Source organism: Alligator sinensis, unplaced genomic scaffold (assembly GCF_000455745.1).
Source record: "Alligator sinensis unplaced genomic scaffold, ASM45574v1 scaffold678_1, whole genome shotgun sequence".
NCBI lineage: Eukaryota > Metazoa > Chordata > Crocodylia > Alligatoridae > Alligator > Alligator sinensis.
The window spans coordinates 2,149,362-2,166,009 of NW_005842006.1; the positions used below are offsets into that span (position 1 = coordinate 2,149,362).

The 16,648-nt window shown below is 39.3% G+C and overlaps 1 protein-coding gene across 7 annotated transcripts in view; it reads right to left on the reverse strand.

The window, feature by feature from the left end:
- Positions 1-4,351: 4,351 nt before the first annotated feature.
- Positions 4,352-16,648, reverse strand: part of ROCK2 (Rho associated coiled-coil containing protein kinase 2) — a 167,361-nt gene continuing 155,064 nt past the window's right edge. For 4 of the 7 annotated variants that reach the window (XM_025201837.1, XM_025201832.1, XM_025201835.1 and 1 more), the window contains 3 exons: positions 15,670-15,883; positions 6,976-7,082; positions 4,352-5,795 (listed from right to left, as the gene is read on the reverse strand). In XM_025201837.1, the coding sequence (XP_025057622.1) occupies positions 6,989-7,082; positions 15,670-15,883 (308 nt within the window). In that variant the 3' untranslated portion in view covers positions 4,352-5,795; positions 6,976-6,988. Of the gene's footprint in view, positions 5,796-6,975; positions 7,083-9,835; positions 9,906-15,669; positions 15,884-16,648 lie in introns of all 7 variants that reach the window. The other 3 variants (XM_025201833.1, XM_025201836.1, XM_025201834.1) reach the window with 2 other exon arrangements.

Sequence of the window (16,648 nt, forward strand, 5' to 3'; positions counted from 1 at the left end):
ATCTGCAGCCATTAGGTTTCCCCAGCTGCTGCTTCCCTTGTTGCTCTGGCTGCTGCTGCAGCGACTCTCCAGGCATCCTCTCCCTTCTCTGGCTTTCACTTCCTGCACCTGCCCCAGTGCAGCCTGCAGTGCCTGGGGAGCCGCACAGACAAGGAAGTGGGGGAGGCCACCTGCCCACACAGTGCAGCAGTGGGGAGGCAGGCAGGGGGTGGGGGGCTGCCCATTCACATGTTGCTGGGGGAGCTTGCAGGAGATCCCTGCTGGTGTGGACCCCATGGCATGTGGCTCTTGGCCACTAAGAAGTTGGACAGCCTGGAACTAAAGGCTAAGCTTGTCTGGTTCTGAACAAGGAAGACCCAACACAGACAATAGGAAAAGTGGGGTCAAGTGGAACTGAACTGGGCATACACCAAAAGGCTACGGTTCTGGTTTGTGCAATGGGGGGTTGCTGGGAGGAGCTGAAATATCAGGAATAGGAGGCTGAACTTCAAAAATAGCTGCAGTGGTCATAATTAAAATCTTCACATTTTTCTCAGAGTATATTATGCTCTGTACCTAGAACTAGCAGTAACAAGCAGTTTCTTAATGAACATAAGATTGGAAGGGGCCTCCTGAGCCAGAAGCAAGTCTCTTGGCATTTACAGCTTGTTGAGCTGTGCCTGTCTGTATGATTGCAACTGTGCCATGGCACTTGATTGTTGCTTGATAAGACCTTGTACTCATACTAAGGACATAAAGATTCAAGCCTACTATGCACCAGTCTCCTCTAAAATGTGGGATGCAAGTGGGCAGGAACTCAAGGAAGAGGGAATGGAGGCCAGGTTGCAGAGAATGTATACCCGGACAACACATCTCAAAGAATTCCGGTTACTGTTAAGCATTAACTTCACTTTCACCTTTGATCAGGTGTCCATATGCACGCTCCACTGGAGGTGACTCCCAAGCAGTGACAAGTGGCATCACACCTGAAGGTCTCTGAAACTGCACAATGTTTGTGAAGGTGTAGCTATAGCTCCATGAGGCTGCTTTCTAGCTTTGTTTGGTAGATTTGTCTCTCAGCAATGCTACTTCAGCCCTATGGGAGTGCACTTTATTAGTTGTAGGGCTTGCACCTTTACTATTTAATAGCATGTCTTTACACTGTTCACAAACTTTTTAGAAAGTCTTTGGGCAGAGACTACCCTGCCATTCATCCTTTCTACTATCAGAAACAAAGAGTCTAGGAAATTAAGTACATGTTTTTGTCCCTTTTAAATAGGCCAAGGCAGGTCTTGTACCCAGGGTATAGAGCAACAAGGTTTGGGTAAAATAAGAAGTGGTTTAGGTCAGAGGTTCCCAAGCACCGGGCCATTGCCCGGTACTGGGCCACAGTGGGTTGACTGCTGGGTCATGGCACAAGCCTCCTGCTCAGATCCTCATCTGTCCACCCAGGCAAGTGGCTTCCAGGGTTAAAGTGGAGCTTCTGGGGTTAAAGCGGAGCTTCTGGGGTTAAAGCCGCGAGGTGGGGCAGCCCTGGGGAGGGAAACAGCCGGCTCGGTGCACCCCACCCTGCTCCCACAAGGCCGCAGTATAAAAAAAAGTTGGGAACCACTGGTTTAGGTAACTGTTTAGACTTTGTCAAGAACTCGGGGGAGTGCTCAGAGAGACCTTGTCCAGATGGAAACCTGAATTGGAGGGACAGCATCAGGGGGCATACCTCAAGATGGTAATAACAATCAAGAAGGTAACCAAGAAGATAAACAAAGCAGGGAACAGCTTGCCATTGGCTCAAACAATGGGCTTGGGGAATTACTACTTCAAACAAGAAAGGGGAAGAGATTGGAATAGGGCTTCCCATGTCTGTGATCTGGTTTGTGAACCTGGTTGTGTCCTCCTTCCCTGGAGACAAGTGTAGCCAGGAAGAGATATGGGACAGCCCAGGCCATTAAACTAGAGCCCTTGAGACCCATCTCAGTAGTTTATCTTTCAGTTGCAAGGAGCCCTGGTCAATAAGGCCACACAGGCATGGATGCACAAGGCTTCTGAAGTCAAGATACCATAAAACATGGCCCATGGGATGAGCATCTCACATACCAATGTGTGTCCTGGGATGATCCTCCAGGTTCCCTGTGGAAATCAGGAAGGGTGGACAGAGCACTCTGAACCCTGGCTGTCTTATCATCGACAAGGAGGTAGTGAAAATGAGTGGTTTATTTTTATGAACATTGCTAATGGCATCATTGCCAAGAGAAAATCTTCAGGAGTTCAATGTTATCAAAGAAGGCAGACAATAGCAGTTTCAGACTTTTACAGCATGTCTGGTGAAGCCATCTGGCAAGTGCTATTGATTGTTCTAAAGCTAGACAGTGTGGTGGGGTCATCATCTCCCCTTTCATTTGTGTTGGTGTCCTAAGCTGGTGGCTAGCTGTCTAAGTACAAAGACTGATTTTGCCAGAGGGCTAGAGGACTTTTTCTGGTGCCATATTTGCAAGCTCCTTAGCCTGATGCTTTTGGTGGTATGTTTTCCATATTGTGCGTCTGCAGCCTTGTTAAAAACTACTCCAGACCATGAAATTTCATTAGCAAATGAGCACAGGGCTGAAGATTTCTTTTTAAAAGAGTCTCTTATGGGTAACCTACCCCTAGAACTCCTCCTATCCTTTACCTCAGATTCTAGGGTTTATGGTCTAATTTTGATGCTGAAGATTGCTAACTAGAGTTCTCCGGAGGTCCCCTGGAAAAAAGACTCTCCTTGACCAAGGCTTCCCCATTAATTTGTCTAGGTGGTAAATCAGTAGATTTATCTCCTTTGCTTTTGCAGGCTTTGCAAGTGAAAGGCTTTTGCCAAGCTGAGAGATTCTCCCAAACAGTAAAGGCCCTTAACAGCTATCTGGTTCCCCATCATTTCAAGGCAATACTTAAATCCAGGCAAATTCAACATCCATTCTTGCATTTTTGGTCCAAGGAATCTTCTCTTTTTCTTTTACAAGCAACAGAAAAGAAAAAGAACTCTAATGGTCTAATCAACTAACATTTAAGGAAGTAAGAGTTTACTGTAGTCTGTTGGCTAACAGCAAAAAGCTCCATCTCAAGCTGAAGGGCAGTTAAGAGGAACAGGGGGTATTAGCAGGCATGCTCTGCTAGGTCCTCAGTGCAAGGTAGAGTGGCAGGGCTCTTTGATCATACAAGTTTTGCTGACTAAAACTGTCTCTGAGCTTACATGCCCAAAGAATGTCTGCATCGATAGTGGAACATACATATGGCAACTCAAAGAAGAACTGGGGAATGTCATAGTAATACTGGTTACTTGCAAAGACAAAACTAAATGCAATTTAAAGTATATATAACTATATATAATATATATACCTTCATAGGTAGAGGTGAACATAAGCATCAAAGCTGCTGCCAGCATCAAAGATTAAGTTTCATTATAAAAACACTAAACCCCAAATTAGAGACCCAATCATACAAAGCCAAAGGAAAAGTAATTTTTTTAAAATTAAGCGTTTTCCTGGAAAATGTACTTCTGGAGATTCCCTTTAATAGGAAAACCAGTACTCATTTCAATGGAGACACAGGAGTGGCTCTGGCCCTACGCAGCTCTTGAATCCCTGCTAATGTACAGGCACCATCCACTTGATGCAGATTTCTTTGAGCTTTCCCATTACTGTCGAACTTCTTGTCTTCCGTGTGTATGTATATATATATTTTTTTTCCAATTAATTACCAGCTTCCCAAGTTGAGGAACTGTTTTACCTTACTCAAGTAGTTTATTTAAAAATAGATATATATTTATATATATATATATATATATATATTTCTCCAATTCAGAATAGGATAGAACTTCCCACAATATAACAAAATCTCATATATAAAATATTTACTCATTCAGTGAATGGAAACAGTTTTACTGTATACATTTTTAAACTGTTTTATATGCAAATATGCATTACCTAAAAACACGCTGTACTTATGTAAATCAAAACAAGCATGGAAAGGATAAACAACTCTTGCTGTGTATAGGTCTAATTCTTTAACAGCAATGATCTACCCATTTTAGTATTGAATGTAAGAATGCACAAACAACACTAAATTAAGGGTGCATAAACAAAGCTGAGGACATATCAGGTACATTACCCCATATTAGAAATAAAAAAATAACTATATATATTTCCATTACCTATGGGGTTCAAAGTCCACTTGTCATGATAGTGTTATACAAGTTATAGTTCTACCCTTCCAAACATCTCAACACTGTTTCTAAAAAAAGCTGAAGTGAAATGTCTTCCTTCATTGAAAAAGTAGATCCTATTTTAAATTACCACCCCCCACTATATATATATAATATATATATAAAAGAGAGACCAAGGAGGAAGCTACATAGTTCTTTTACTGTCAATATGTTTAACATAGCATACTGTAGTTGTATAAAACATGCATTTTCTGGGATAGTTATGAACACACCATGAATGAGCCCACATAAATTATATTTTTGTACAAGTCCAAGTAAAAAACAAAATCAGATGAAATGTCTCTGAGGCCCTCTTTCCCAGCTATAAGTTCTCAAAACACACTACTGAAATACTTTCTATCCCTACAGCTATGTGCTAGAGAACTGGATTCTTAAATTTAAAATACATCTACAGTATGTTCCAGCCTCCTTTAAAGTTTGTGACAGTCCTTGGGTATTGTATTGTGAAATGTAAAAATAGTCACAGATTTTTTTCCAGAAATAAAAACATATCTAGGAGCATGTAAAACAAGGCAAAATGAAGTTTCATAGCACTTAATTAAGGGTAATATAAAGTCAGTGACTAATATTGGGGTTTGTAAAAAGGGCTGGGTGGCCAGTTACATGTACACATGAAAGATATATTAGTTCCAATACTATCAGTTAATCTTTCTGTAACCAATACATTCCCCCTCCCTCAGAACCATTCAATATACATTCAAATTGGCTGACATTGATATAATTATGTGTAAAAATAGTGCACTATTTTTTCTGCCACAAAGCAAATTTGTGTCCTAAGAGCTGGTAAACGTTCTTCATTTTTTTAAATATAGAGAATGGGCAAAGAACTTAAAAATTAAATTAAGGCATTCAGATAGGTAAAACAGAACTGCCCATTATGAAATAACTGAAACCAGTATATACTTCAAACTTTTCATTATACTAGCTGCTTAACACCGGCATGCAGCTTTTGATAAACATGTATGGATGATATAAACTTCAACATTATGGCTTTGTACAAGTGCATAGTTGCAACTGCAGTAAGTAATGGTATCTGATTAATATGCATAAAAAAATAAAGTGGAAAGTTTTTTTAAAACCCTCTTGCAGTATTACAGTACAATATATATACACAGTATAATGGTCACTTCTTGAAGATGAAAGTCCATACCACTTGGTGGATCTTTCTCCCATTCTTGCAAACATGCCAATGACATCTGTCTACAAAAGGTGAATCTTCTCAGTTTAAATTTTCATTCTTTTCAATCCTGTATGAAATGTAGTGTGCATGTATGTGTCTTGACAAGAAAGCTTTTGTGGAAACAAAGTCTAATGGGTTACCTAAAAGTATCCTTATACTATTACTAACCGTTCCTCATTTGATCGGTCACCCCAAGGGATTACAGGAAAACCCTCAGAGATTAGTAATTTATATTGCAGCAAAAATTGTAAACCTCTGATATATAGAGTACAGTCTCTCAGGAAAATATATATTTTAATAAATTTTGGTATATGTTTCAGTCTTATTTTAATGGGAAGAAAATTATCACCTTGAATTGTGACTGCATTCACAGAAGGCAGTTAGCTGAAAAAGAAGAAAAGAGAGTTTTGTTCAGGAAATGCAACACATTTCAATCTGCTGAAACTTGCTTAGAATTTTTATTTAAACTTTTATTTACTGCTTTTGCACACTTGAAAAATATGCTACTCATCTGCAGTAGGCAGCACTCTATTAAAACTATTGCTTCCCTATGCATTACAATCTCAAATGTAGTATAATTTAAGGACAGCCACATTATATCACTAACAGAATTACTCAGTAAATGAAGCACACAGCTGCAGAAAAGCTGACTATAGCTGTCATAGTCCTTTTTATAAAAGTAAATTACACCTAATAATTAATCAATATTTTAATTTATTATTTTCTGATGCCAATCTACTATATTCACTTGGTTAAAATTTGGTCTTGCAATGTAAAACACGATACTGATTTTATGAGATTATTAAACACATTTCCCAAGACAACATTTATACTTCAATAAGATAATATAACTATTCCAGTTAATAGTTTATTCTTAGGTTGCATATTCCAAGAAGCAATTCAAATACAAACATTACAGTTCATTAACAACTAACTCATTTCACTGAATTACAAATGAAATTGCTGTATATTTACTATAGCATTCAAGGGATTCAAATCACTACATTGCAAAGGCAATTTATTATGCTTTCTTCAGGTGCATTGTTAGAAACTCCAAAAACACAGCACTGCAAAGGAAAGCCAAGTCATAAATATGTATTTTCACAGTACTGGTAGAAAAAACAAAATATAGAGATTTGTGGATTTCATGTCTGCTAGCCATAAACAAATCATTTCACTTTAAAAGGATATTTTTACTGAAAACTGATACATCTTCAACACTACAAATAAAACAATTTTGAGGAGTAAAGGTGATCTCATGAGCTTGTCAATTCTTATTTGTAAAGATTAACAGTGCTACCACTGCTTCAGTTTTCTCCCATACAAGTAGGGCTGGCAGACATGAATTTTGAAGAAAGAGTTATAATTAATGGCAAAGACTCATTTAGGCTTAAAAGTGGCTCCTTTGAAAATACATATTTTTCAAACTGACCAGAATCTCATTTTTTAATGTATGAAAATATTAAAATGAGATCTCCTGTTTTCTCAGCTTTAAGAATCAGAATCCAAACAGCATGCTTTTTTTAAAAAAGCAAACAATTCACTCCTCACTATTTCAATTTACCCCTTTTACTTCTTCAGAAATCAAAAACATTGTCATCATCATCATCATCAATATCATCAACATCATCAAATGACCAATCCCAGTCTTTAAATGCCAAATCAAGCAATCTGCAACAGGAGGTTTGATATTTAATATGGGCCACACTTTATAAAAATATTCCAAAGTGCAATGCTGTCATCATGAAAAAAATACTTTGCATACATCAGTGATTCTCAACCATAGTGCAGCCAGATCCTTTGAAGGATGTTATGAGATAAGCAGATAAACTCGGGCTCAGGCTGATCTCTGCCTGGCCAGTCCCCTGCCCCCACTGCCTGGCCTCTCTGCAAGGAGGTAAACACTGCAATAAATAAATTAGCTTTTGAAACTGGGTGCCATTCAGTTTACAAAAAAGTTATGGCGGGGTGCCTTGAATTCAAAAAGGTTGAGAACCACTGGCACATATGGTTCTCTGCATTCACATTTCATGGTAAGTAGTGTAATGAAAAGACTGGATATGAAAAAAGGTTAACTTTAAACAAGAACTTTTATTCCTCTACACCCCATATATGTCCATATATATAATATTCTAGATATTTTTACTTTAATAAACTAGAACAAATTAATGCTCATGTAAGTCAGTACTATACTCTAGAAATACTGTTGGAACAGGTTACCCAGAGAGGTGGCAGAAGCTTCATCCTTGAAGATTTTCAAAACCCAGCTGGACCAGGCTTTGGCTGGGATCATCTAGTTGGGGATGGTCCTGCTTTGAGCAGGGGGTTAGACTATATGACCTCCTGAGGTCCCTTCCAATCCTAATTTTCTATGATTCTAGGTTAATAAATCGCTACGTGGCATGTAGATGCCATTTAGCTAATTCATAGGATTTTTTTAAACGTTTCAATTTAAAAGATTAAAGTTCCATACAAGACAACTGCCCTTTGCTGTTCTTGATGTCCAAGCTGCAAGTTTTAGGCACATCTGCTAGCTCTTATTAAATATAAGATCTACCAAGTCTTTTCAGTTCATTTAAATACCTGATAGCTCATACAACAGTCAAAATAAAATAAAATAAAAATGAAAAGAAATCTGGTCTCTAGTTTATGAACAAGTAAAACTTTACGTTACTATCCAGAATTTAGGAGGTTTTTCCCTCCCAAAACCCAATTAAATGGATTTTACTTCAGGATCTTAAACATCAAAGCAGGGAAGGGGAAAAATGCTCACTTACAGGAAAATGAGACCTCAGAAGAGAAAGTAAATGTCTGCCATCATCTTTAGACGCAGGAGCTGAATCTACACATGAAATGAATGTGCAGCAATAAACTCAGAGCCGTGTCAGCTAGTCCCGGGCGCAGCGTCTACACATGCACCAAGGACAGCAGCATGCTGCATCAGAGTGGAACAGCCCTGGGCTGACAGCAGGCTCAAAAGGGTCAGACCCCAGGGTGTGGGTGGCAGCATTGGGCAGTGGAGGGGCTGGCTGGTGCACAAGGATGCTGAAGTGCAGGGCTAGGCAGAAGGCAGCTGCAACACTTTAGCACTCTCATGCCCTAGCCAGCCCGTCACCATCTACACATGCATTTTGGCAGAGTAAATGACTCTGCCGTAAGATAGTACTGTCAGGGACTGTCCCCGACAGTACTATTTTACGGCGCAGTTAATTAATTTACTGTGCCCTAATACCTGTGCACGTGTAGTGACACTTGAGTGTGGAGCTAATTAGTCAGCTCTGCAGTAAAGCACATGAATACATGCACCCTGCATGTGTTTGCTACATTTAACTTACATGCATTAGATCAAACAACATGGGCTAAAATTTTGACCTTTAAGAAAAGCTGTCACTTAAATTGTGATAATCATTTATTCTATGAGCTATTCTACAGCAAGTTATTATTATAATCTGAAGAAAATAAAGTTGCCATTCATCTGGTGAGGCTAAGGTTCACCACTTCTTCCTTGTCACAATTCAATGCCCCAATTAAACTGACAGTCAGAAACTTGATGAGCTGTGTGTGGAAGCTGGTCTGCTTACTTTTAAATTATTAAAAGCAACAGCAGCAATGAGAAACTTAGGGAAATATCAGGACATTCAATTGTTATAGAGCAAAATACTTAATGGCTTTACTGGACAACAACTGAACTCTTTTTCTTATCCAAATATACAGTGGAAAAATACAAATTCCTGATTGTGAACCTCTACATAAAACAGCCATGAGATGCATTAATTCATCACAGTACTCACAATTATTCACCAGAAATCCACACTTTGCCTTTGATAAATATTTAAAAACTTAATCAAACTAATTTGACAAGCTTACACTAATAAGATGATGGATGGGATCAGGCTTTTTCATCTTTAATACCTATGATACTACAATACTGTTCTGCACAATTATTTAGGCATGAATAAAATGTTTAAAAGCACAGGAAAATAAAGAATACTATATGATTTTTGTTGTCATTCTGACATATTTCTCAGAATATATTTAATTACAATATCCTAGCCAAATTCATTCCTGGTGCATCTCTCTTGAAGGCAGTTAATCTGAGCAATTATGTAGTTACTTTAGCTGACAAAAGTACTAGATTCAGGTTTTAAAAAAAATACAGCCATATTAGAGCAAACATTATACGTGGGTTATGTATGAAAAACGTTTATAATGGCAATACACAAGCATATAGAAAATCCAAAAATGACAAATTAATATGTGCCTACTGTCAGTCAAAAAATATTTTAGATGAATTATTTCCAGCTTTTCAAAAATAGTTACCCAATTGACTTTTGTATATTGTCATTTACAGATTTTTAGTTAGTTTACATGGTTAGTAGTAACCACATGCATAGCTGGATGAGACCCAGGTCCCTATTACTTACTGTTGCTATCGCAAAATATACAGTATAGAAAAAAAATCAGTGAAGAACGATTCGAAGTGGAGGACCAGAACTAAAAAAATTAGTAACAAAAATGTGAGAGAAAAATTTCTACATGTCCTGTATTATACAAAAACATGTAAAAATATCACAATGAAGATGGAAGTAGATTGTTATACAAAAGGGGAGGAATCTAAAATCTAATGTCTGAAAACTACTGTGTGAAGTCACAGTCTATACCACTTCAAAGTTCAACAATAGTAAGTTATGGAATGATAGTTGTTCATTAGATTACAAATGATATGCAAAATGAGCACACCTTACTTAGTTTGTGCACTCCAATAATAGTATTACCTGCTCTAGGCTTCACTCCAATTATATAGGCAAAATTTTGTTTCCTGATTGGTTCAGGAAAACATTTATCTTTTTTTTTTTCTTCTTTTGCCTTTTCTTCTAACTTTGTCTATCCATTAAAATGTTAATTTTAAACACATGAATTTTAAAGCATTATTAAAAATAAAATCCCTCTAAATATATCTATCTAATCAAGCTCTCAGAATGTACATAAAAGCTTAAAGACCTCAACTTATTACCCCATTAAATATTATTTTAAGATTCCTCTCAATCAATATTTATTCTCAAATAAAAATATCAGTGTTTACTTAGGTAGCTAGCCATTAGCAGTTAACTAAATTTGGTAAATAGACACTCCTAGACATGACTGTCAGGAAGTTACTAAAAGATCCTTTTTGGCACAGTTTCTCTAGAAGCAACCTTAGCTTTAAGGATTTAGAAGGGAAGTTTGATTTCAAAGATAATTTACCAGAGCTGTTCAGGTGCTAAATGATGGATGAACATTCTGCTAACATTAACTTTAATAACTAGAGCATCAGCAGTAACAGTTCTCTCTGTTTTCTCTCTTTTTAAAATTAGGATAATTCTTCAGAAATCAGCTGCCTCAAGGCAATACATTTGCCATCTCTCCCTCAATGTCTGTGTAAGAAATTCATAGGCTGTATCTAGACATTTATCATGATGACTACTCATGTTGTACAAGGCTGTTTCAGAAACTAATGGCAAAACCACTGTCCATGATATAGTCTGTGACAAAGTGGGAAACTACACAGAAGCTGGGAACAATGATGGCATTATTGTTTCACCAAGCATGGATTCACTAATGGCAAGTCACGCCTGGCCAACCTGACTGCCTTCTATGATGAGATGACTGGCTCTGCAGATGAGGGGAGAGCAGTGGATGTGATAATACTTTAGCAGTCTCCCACAGCATTCTTGTAAGCAAGCTAAGGAAGTACAGGTTGGATGAGCTAAGGAAGTATGGTGGATAGAAAACTGGCGGGATTGCAGAGCTCAAAGTGCAGTAAATCAATGGATCAATGTCTATTAGCAGCCAGTATCAAGTGGAGTGCCCCAGGGGACAGGCTTAACTCTCTGCTACACAGAACTATATACAGTGCTAAAAATGATAGATTTGTCGAGGGCTCTCAAGCAGCACTGTATTTGAGAAATACTATATTTAGTTGAATAAAGGGTGACCCTGATTATAAAATGACCCGCCCCCAATAATTAGGTTCTATATATGGAAAATGTATAAATTTGTTTATCGCTTTCCAGACACAGAGTCTAATTATTGGAAGTTTGCCTTGAATTTGTTCCCTTCCTACTGCTACATCAGGGAAAATGAATCTGGGGGTACAGGTAGCCCTTTGCTCTCTGCTTCTTCCCAATTTTTTAACCACATAGTTCATTGGGCTGGGCTCCAGCAGAGTCAACAGCATTTCAAGCCATCGCAACCCTACAGTTCAGCACTGCTCAATATGTATGTGTGTGTACTCCAGATACCCCTCACAAAGTATCCATGTGCTAATTAGCGCCCCCACTCACAAGTGGAACCAGGTTTTCTTGTCATGAGATCAGGGATCCTTTAAATTATATGCAGATAAGGCGCAGGGCAACTTGGTCTGCCTTTACTTCATGGAGGGTGGGGCCACATTAATCATATGCACCAGACTGAGAGAAGGGCCAACAAAGGGATTCTAGGTGAACTGTAAGCAATGTCGTGGCTCACCATGACTTGAAAGAGTTAGTGGTGAGGGGGACTACGCGTAATGGGCACTACCATATGCCTTATTCAGAACTACACTAACCTAGTCTTGTGGTAGGTTCCCATCAGCATGTTCACCCAATGTTGGCCATGTGTTTTATAATCATGCTTAGTGTTGGCTGCATTTAAACAACTTCACAGTTGGTTTCCATTGCTGAGCAAATGCTGCTTTTGGCAGCAGCTTAACAACAGACCACATATTTAGTAAAATTTCCTTGTATGTGATTATAAGACGAGGAGCTTTTTTTACCATGCCAATAGGAGGAAAAAATCGTGTCTTGCATTCAAGTAAATATGATAATGTGATGGCAAAGTTAAGGATCAGCATATTGTATATACACGGGGGAAGATTAACAGTATACATTCAGCTAAAAACTTATGTTTCCTGACTTGAGTTCTTAGTGTTCTACTTTCAACCTTCAATGTTCTATTTGACCTAAATGTGCTATTAACAGAGGCATTAGGTATTACCTCCAAGATACGGCCTTTTATCAGAATATAATTTGCATCAGTAATAAAACCTGAACTGAAGGAGTATACAGCTAGTTGGAACAGTTTCTATGCAACTGGAATCAATCAAAGAGAGAGGACAGTTTGTGAAAATGGGTTTTTTGGGGTGGGGGGGCAGGGAGAGAAATAAACATTCATTAGTACTGCAAAAACATCTTGTTACAATTCAACTGATAGTGAAAAATAGCATTTAAAGTGTTACAAATTAACTTATTTCTTTGGTACTGAAATTTGACATAACTTAAAACTGCTCTGTAATATGTAGATATCCTTCTGAGTGGATTTGCAATACTCATTAAAATCTATCATTTCAGTACTTCAGTACTGAAAAAGAAATAATTGCTACTATTTTGTCTCATTTCACACCAAAATACATATCTAAAATTGGCTACAGTGTAAATATATATTGTCACATAACTTAAGACTGATTCTTGCAGCTATGTATCCCTGCACAACATGTAATCTTACAGCTAGGCAGAAGGCAGGGTAGAAGTGCACCTTGTATAGACAAACTAAATCAGAGATGCATAAGCCTTCATGTGCAAGATCTATTTTATCAGATGCTGTCAGTTCTTGCTCATGATAGGTTATATAAGGTGCATTTCTACCCTGCCTTCTGCCTGACTTCAGATGAACATGGCCAAACTACCTTTCTCTGTTTTATAGATAGATTAGACATACATACATCTGAGCAAGGCTCGCCTCAGTGCAGCATCTACTAGCAGGCAAACATGGAATATTTACCCTATTTTGGGGTAGATTTTGAAGGTTGCCCTAAAGTCCTTGTTGTTACAGTTGACTTGCTACTAATACTCAAGTAAGCTAGCTGAAGTTAGCTAATGTCTCTATTGCATTAAAATATAGTGCAATGGAAACATTCCTTAATTAAGCTAAAAATTATCTTCCATCTCTTATGTGAAGTTAAGTAGGACAGACCTGAGGGGGGGTCTAAGATGAGGAAATGACCTGACACAAATTTTACTTGCATGTAGACAGACAGAAGATAAGGCAGGACAATCTATTATTTACAGTTGTTCTTTAGCAGGGATAGATAGCACTAACAGGGTACTTTATATATTCAAAAGGACTCTAAACCACACAAACACACACACATATAGTACATACAAAAAGTTATATTAAAAATATGATTACAGTTGGAAAGTCTATTACTCGAAGTCACAAAATGCAAATCAGTAAGGTTGCCTATGCAACATTCAGTCCCTTTCTTTGTGGATGCATTCATATTCAGTATTATTTTTTCCCAATGAACTGCTCTCGGAGGCCAGACAATGCTCTGGGAATCAAGGTTGTGTAGTTTGTGAGGCTGTTGTCTGTAAGACCAATTATTTCATCCTTGTATCTCATTTGAAGAAGTGCTACTTTTACAATCATAATATTCTTTTCAACAGAATTTGTGGAGAATTTCACTCTCTCTCTCTTTTTTTTTTTTTTTTTTGAAGGCAGGCTGCAAATATGGAAATTCTCTTTTGCAGAATCTTAGTAACATTATTGGCAGCAGGCCGGGAACATTTAGCTCTACAGCACAGACTTCTCCTTCTTCTATCCCAGGCTCTGGAAGGTAAGGTAGCACTCTCTATTGATCTCCAGCATGCTCTGGCTCCTAGTCTCATGTGTCCCTTCTTAGACTTGTAATAGGATCGTGCCTTCAGGGGTTGCTGTGTCACCCCTTGGTGTCCATGTGGCTCCAGACCTACTTGGGCTTTTCTGGATACCCTCCCTTTTCTCTCTCCTGCCACGCCTCAATGTCATCAACTAATGTATGAAAAAGGAGCTGCCCCCATGCCCCAGGTTATGCCCTGGCCCTTCTTTCAAACAGTCTGCTCCTCTTGGATCCCACGGTTCCCAGTCTCACTTTTTGAGAGCTAAGTGAGCCTTCTGGGCCCATCCAGACCTTATGGTTTCTGTTACCTCAAAGGCTAAATTTGTGGCCTCCATCCATCCCTTTAGCTATGCCCACACCTCACAAATGTTACCCATTATAACCTCATTAGGCCACTTCAAGGCCAACACACCCTTGTTGGGGTGTTTGCTTTCCAGGTTTGGTCCCTCTTATTTATCTGGATGCCACCCAGTCTAGGTCCACTACGTTGAACCTGGCTTCTGTGCCCCAGACCTGATCATGCTCCTTGGGCACTAGGTCCCTCACCCTTTTCTCCACCTCTCTTGAGCTGCTGGGCCTCTGGCCCTTTTCTTGTCCTCCAGCAATATAATAGCTTGCACCCCATCCTGGTAGGCTCAAGCCTTGTGCCTCCCTGGCACCCCAGGACATCTGGTCCTGGCAGCACTTTGAGCCCAGCTCCTGGCAGGGCTCAAAAGCAACCACGTGCCCCTTGGGACCTCCACATCTTGCCTTTTTCATCCCACCCAGTCCACTAGTTTAAACCACGAACCAAAAATTAATCTTTCTGGCTGTAACAAGACTCTGCGCTCACCAGCTATACCGAACTCTACTTATCCTGTGTCCTGGCTCCCAGTGAGCCTTCTCCTCCTTGTCTGTAGGTCCCCATAGCAGCACAGCCCTTTGGCTGGAGAGCTCTTCACCCTTCAGCCTCCCAGGACAGACTGCCCTCTTGGCTCAGACTCTGAGGTTATATGCCCTCCAAGCTCTGTCCCCTTCCGGTAAGGTGACCTATTATCTGGCCTGACCACAGGGCTGTTTATTAACCCCAACCTTGCTGGCTGCCTTTGTGTGGTTCACAAAAACTCTTCCCTTAAAAGGGCCCATTTCATTTCCCTGTAACAGGGTAAGAATTCCCTGTTACAGATTCCTCATTCAAGTCTCTTAGCTCGTCTAATTCTAGTCACCCTCAATTCACAGGATGCTTGTGAGATTCTCAGGTCTCTCCATCCCCACCCCCCCATTCTCCAATCAATTCCAGTCTTCCCCCATACCACCAGCAATCATTCCCTGGTGTTACAACAGGAAGCATTAAGCAGCCTTAAGTACAGATGGTGCTACCTGCCTACTAGGTTTAGCAAACAGATTAAATATGGGAAATGAAATCCATTCCTTCACATAGCTTACTTAATGTGATGGTGGAAGTTCACATTTTAATGATCATAGTAGAGATAAAAAATGCAGCAAAACATATCTATGAACTGACCATATTCTGAATTATACAATCCAAAATACCAAATTGACTGTGTTTAAAATCATTATATTTAATAGCACTTGTTGCATCACCTTGGTTTGTTTGGAGGAAGCTGTCGGCTTGGCCGTCTGACAGACTGGTTTGGCTGTACCTTCATGGAAGTTCTAGGAGAAGATCGAGCAAAAGAGTCCGGGGCTGGAGGCTTTTTTGGAATCTTTTTCACCAATCGGCTGACCCATTTCTGCTGTTCCTCCGTAGAATTGGCTAACAGTAGTAGATTCTTTGCCGTTGAAATATCATAGTAAACTGTAATGAGAATTTTAAAACAAAATCTCCATATTAAACATTTTTATGGGGACTAATGTTAAAAACTAATGGCCAGAGCCTTGCATTCCCACAAGCAGCAAATAATTGCTATCAAGTGGTAGAACAAGAAACTGGGATATAGTAGTCAGCTGAACCACCTTGATCACAGTGATGCCCTGAGCAAAGTTTATGACAGTGTACTTTCAGCATGCCTCATGGCATGACAACTTGTGACAATGCATCTTCAACATGCTTGCAACAACCAAGGAGTGTTTCCGTATGCCTACAGACCATACCTGTTCCTGACTAAACAGTCAGCTAAACACAGTGCTTCCTATCTTCCCAGCTTGGAAGTCTTTCTAAGATGCTGCATGTTTCTCATGCTACTAAGGAAAAAGTCAGTGTGGAACAAACATGTGCTGTTACAGTCTTTTCACTTGCCCCTGAGTCTGTGATACTTGAGTACAGAGGATTATGAAAGACATCCCAGAAACAGCAAATTTCTTCCCATAGGCATTCACACATCTATCCCACACTGCTATGCAACCCAAACCACTGCACAGCAACCCTTTGGGTAACCACAAGCCCTTCCCCATTATGCTCACAGCACTAAAAATATGTGGTATATATGTTCCTAACGCTGGATGTATGCCACAGCACTAATGAGCTGATCCTTCCCAGGGGCGCTCTTAGCAACAATGTCTGGTTTATGCATAACGGCAAAGAGCTGTGAAAAATGCACCCAAACCACCTACTACTTTAGGC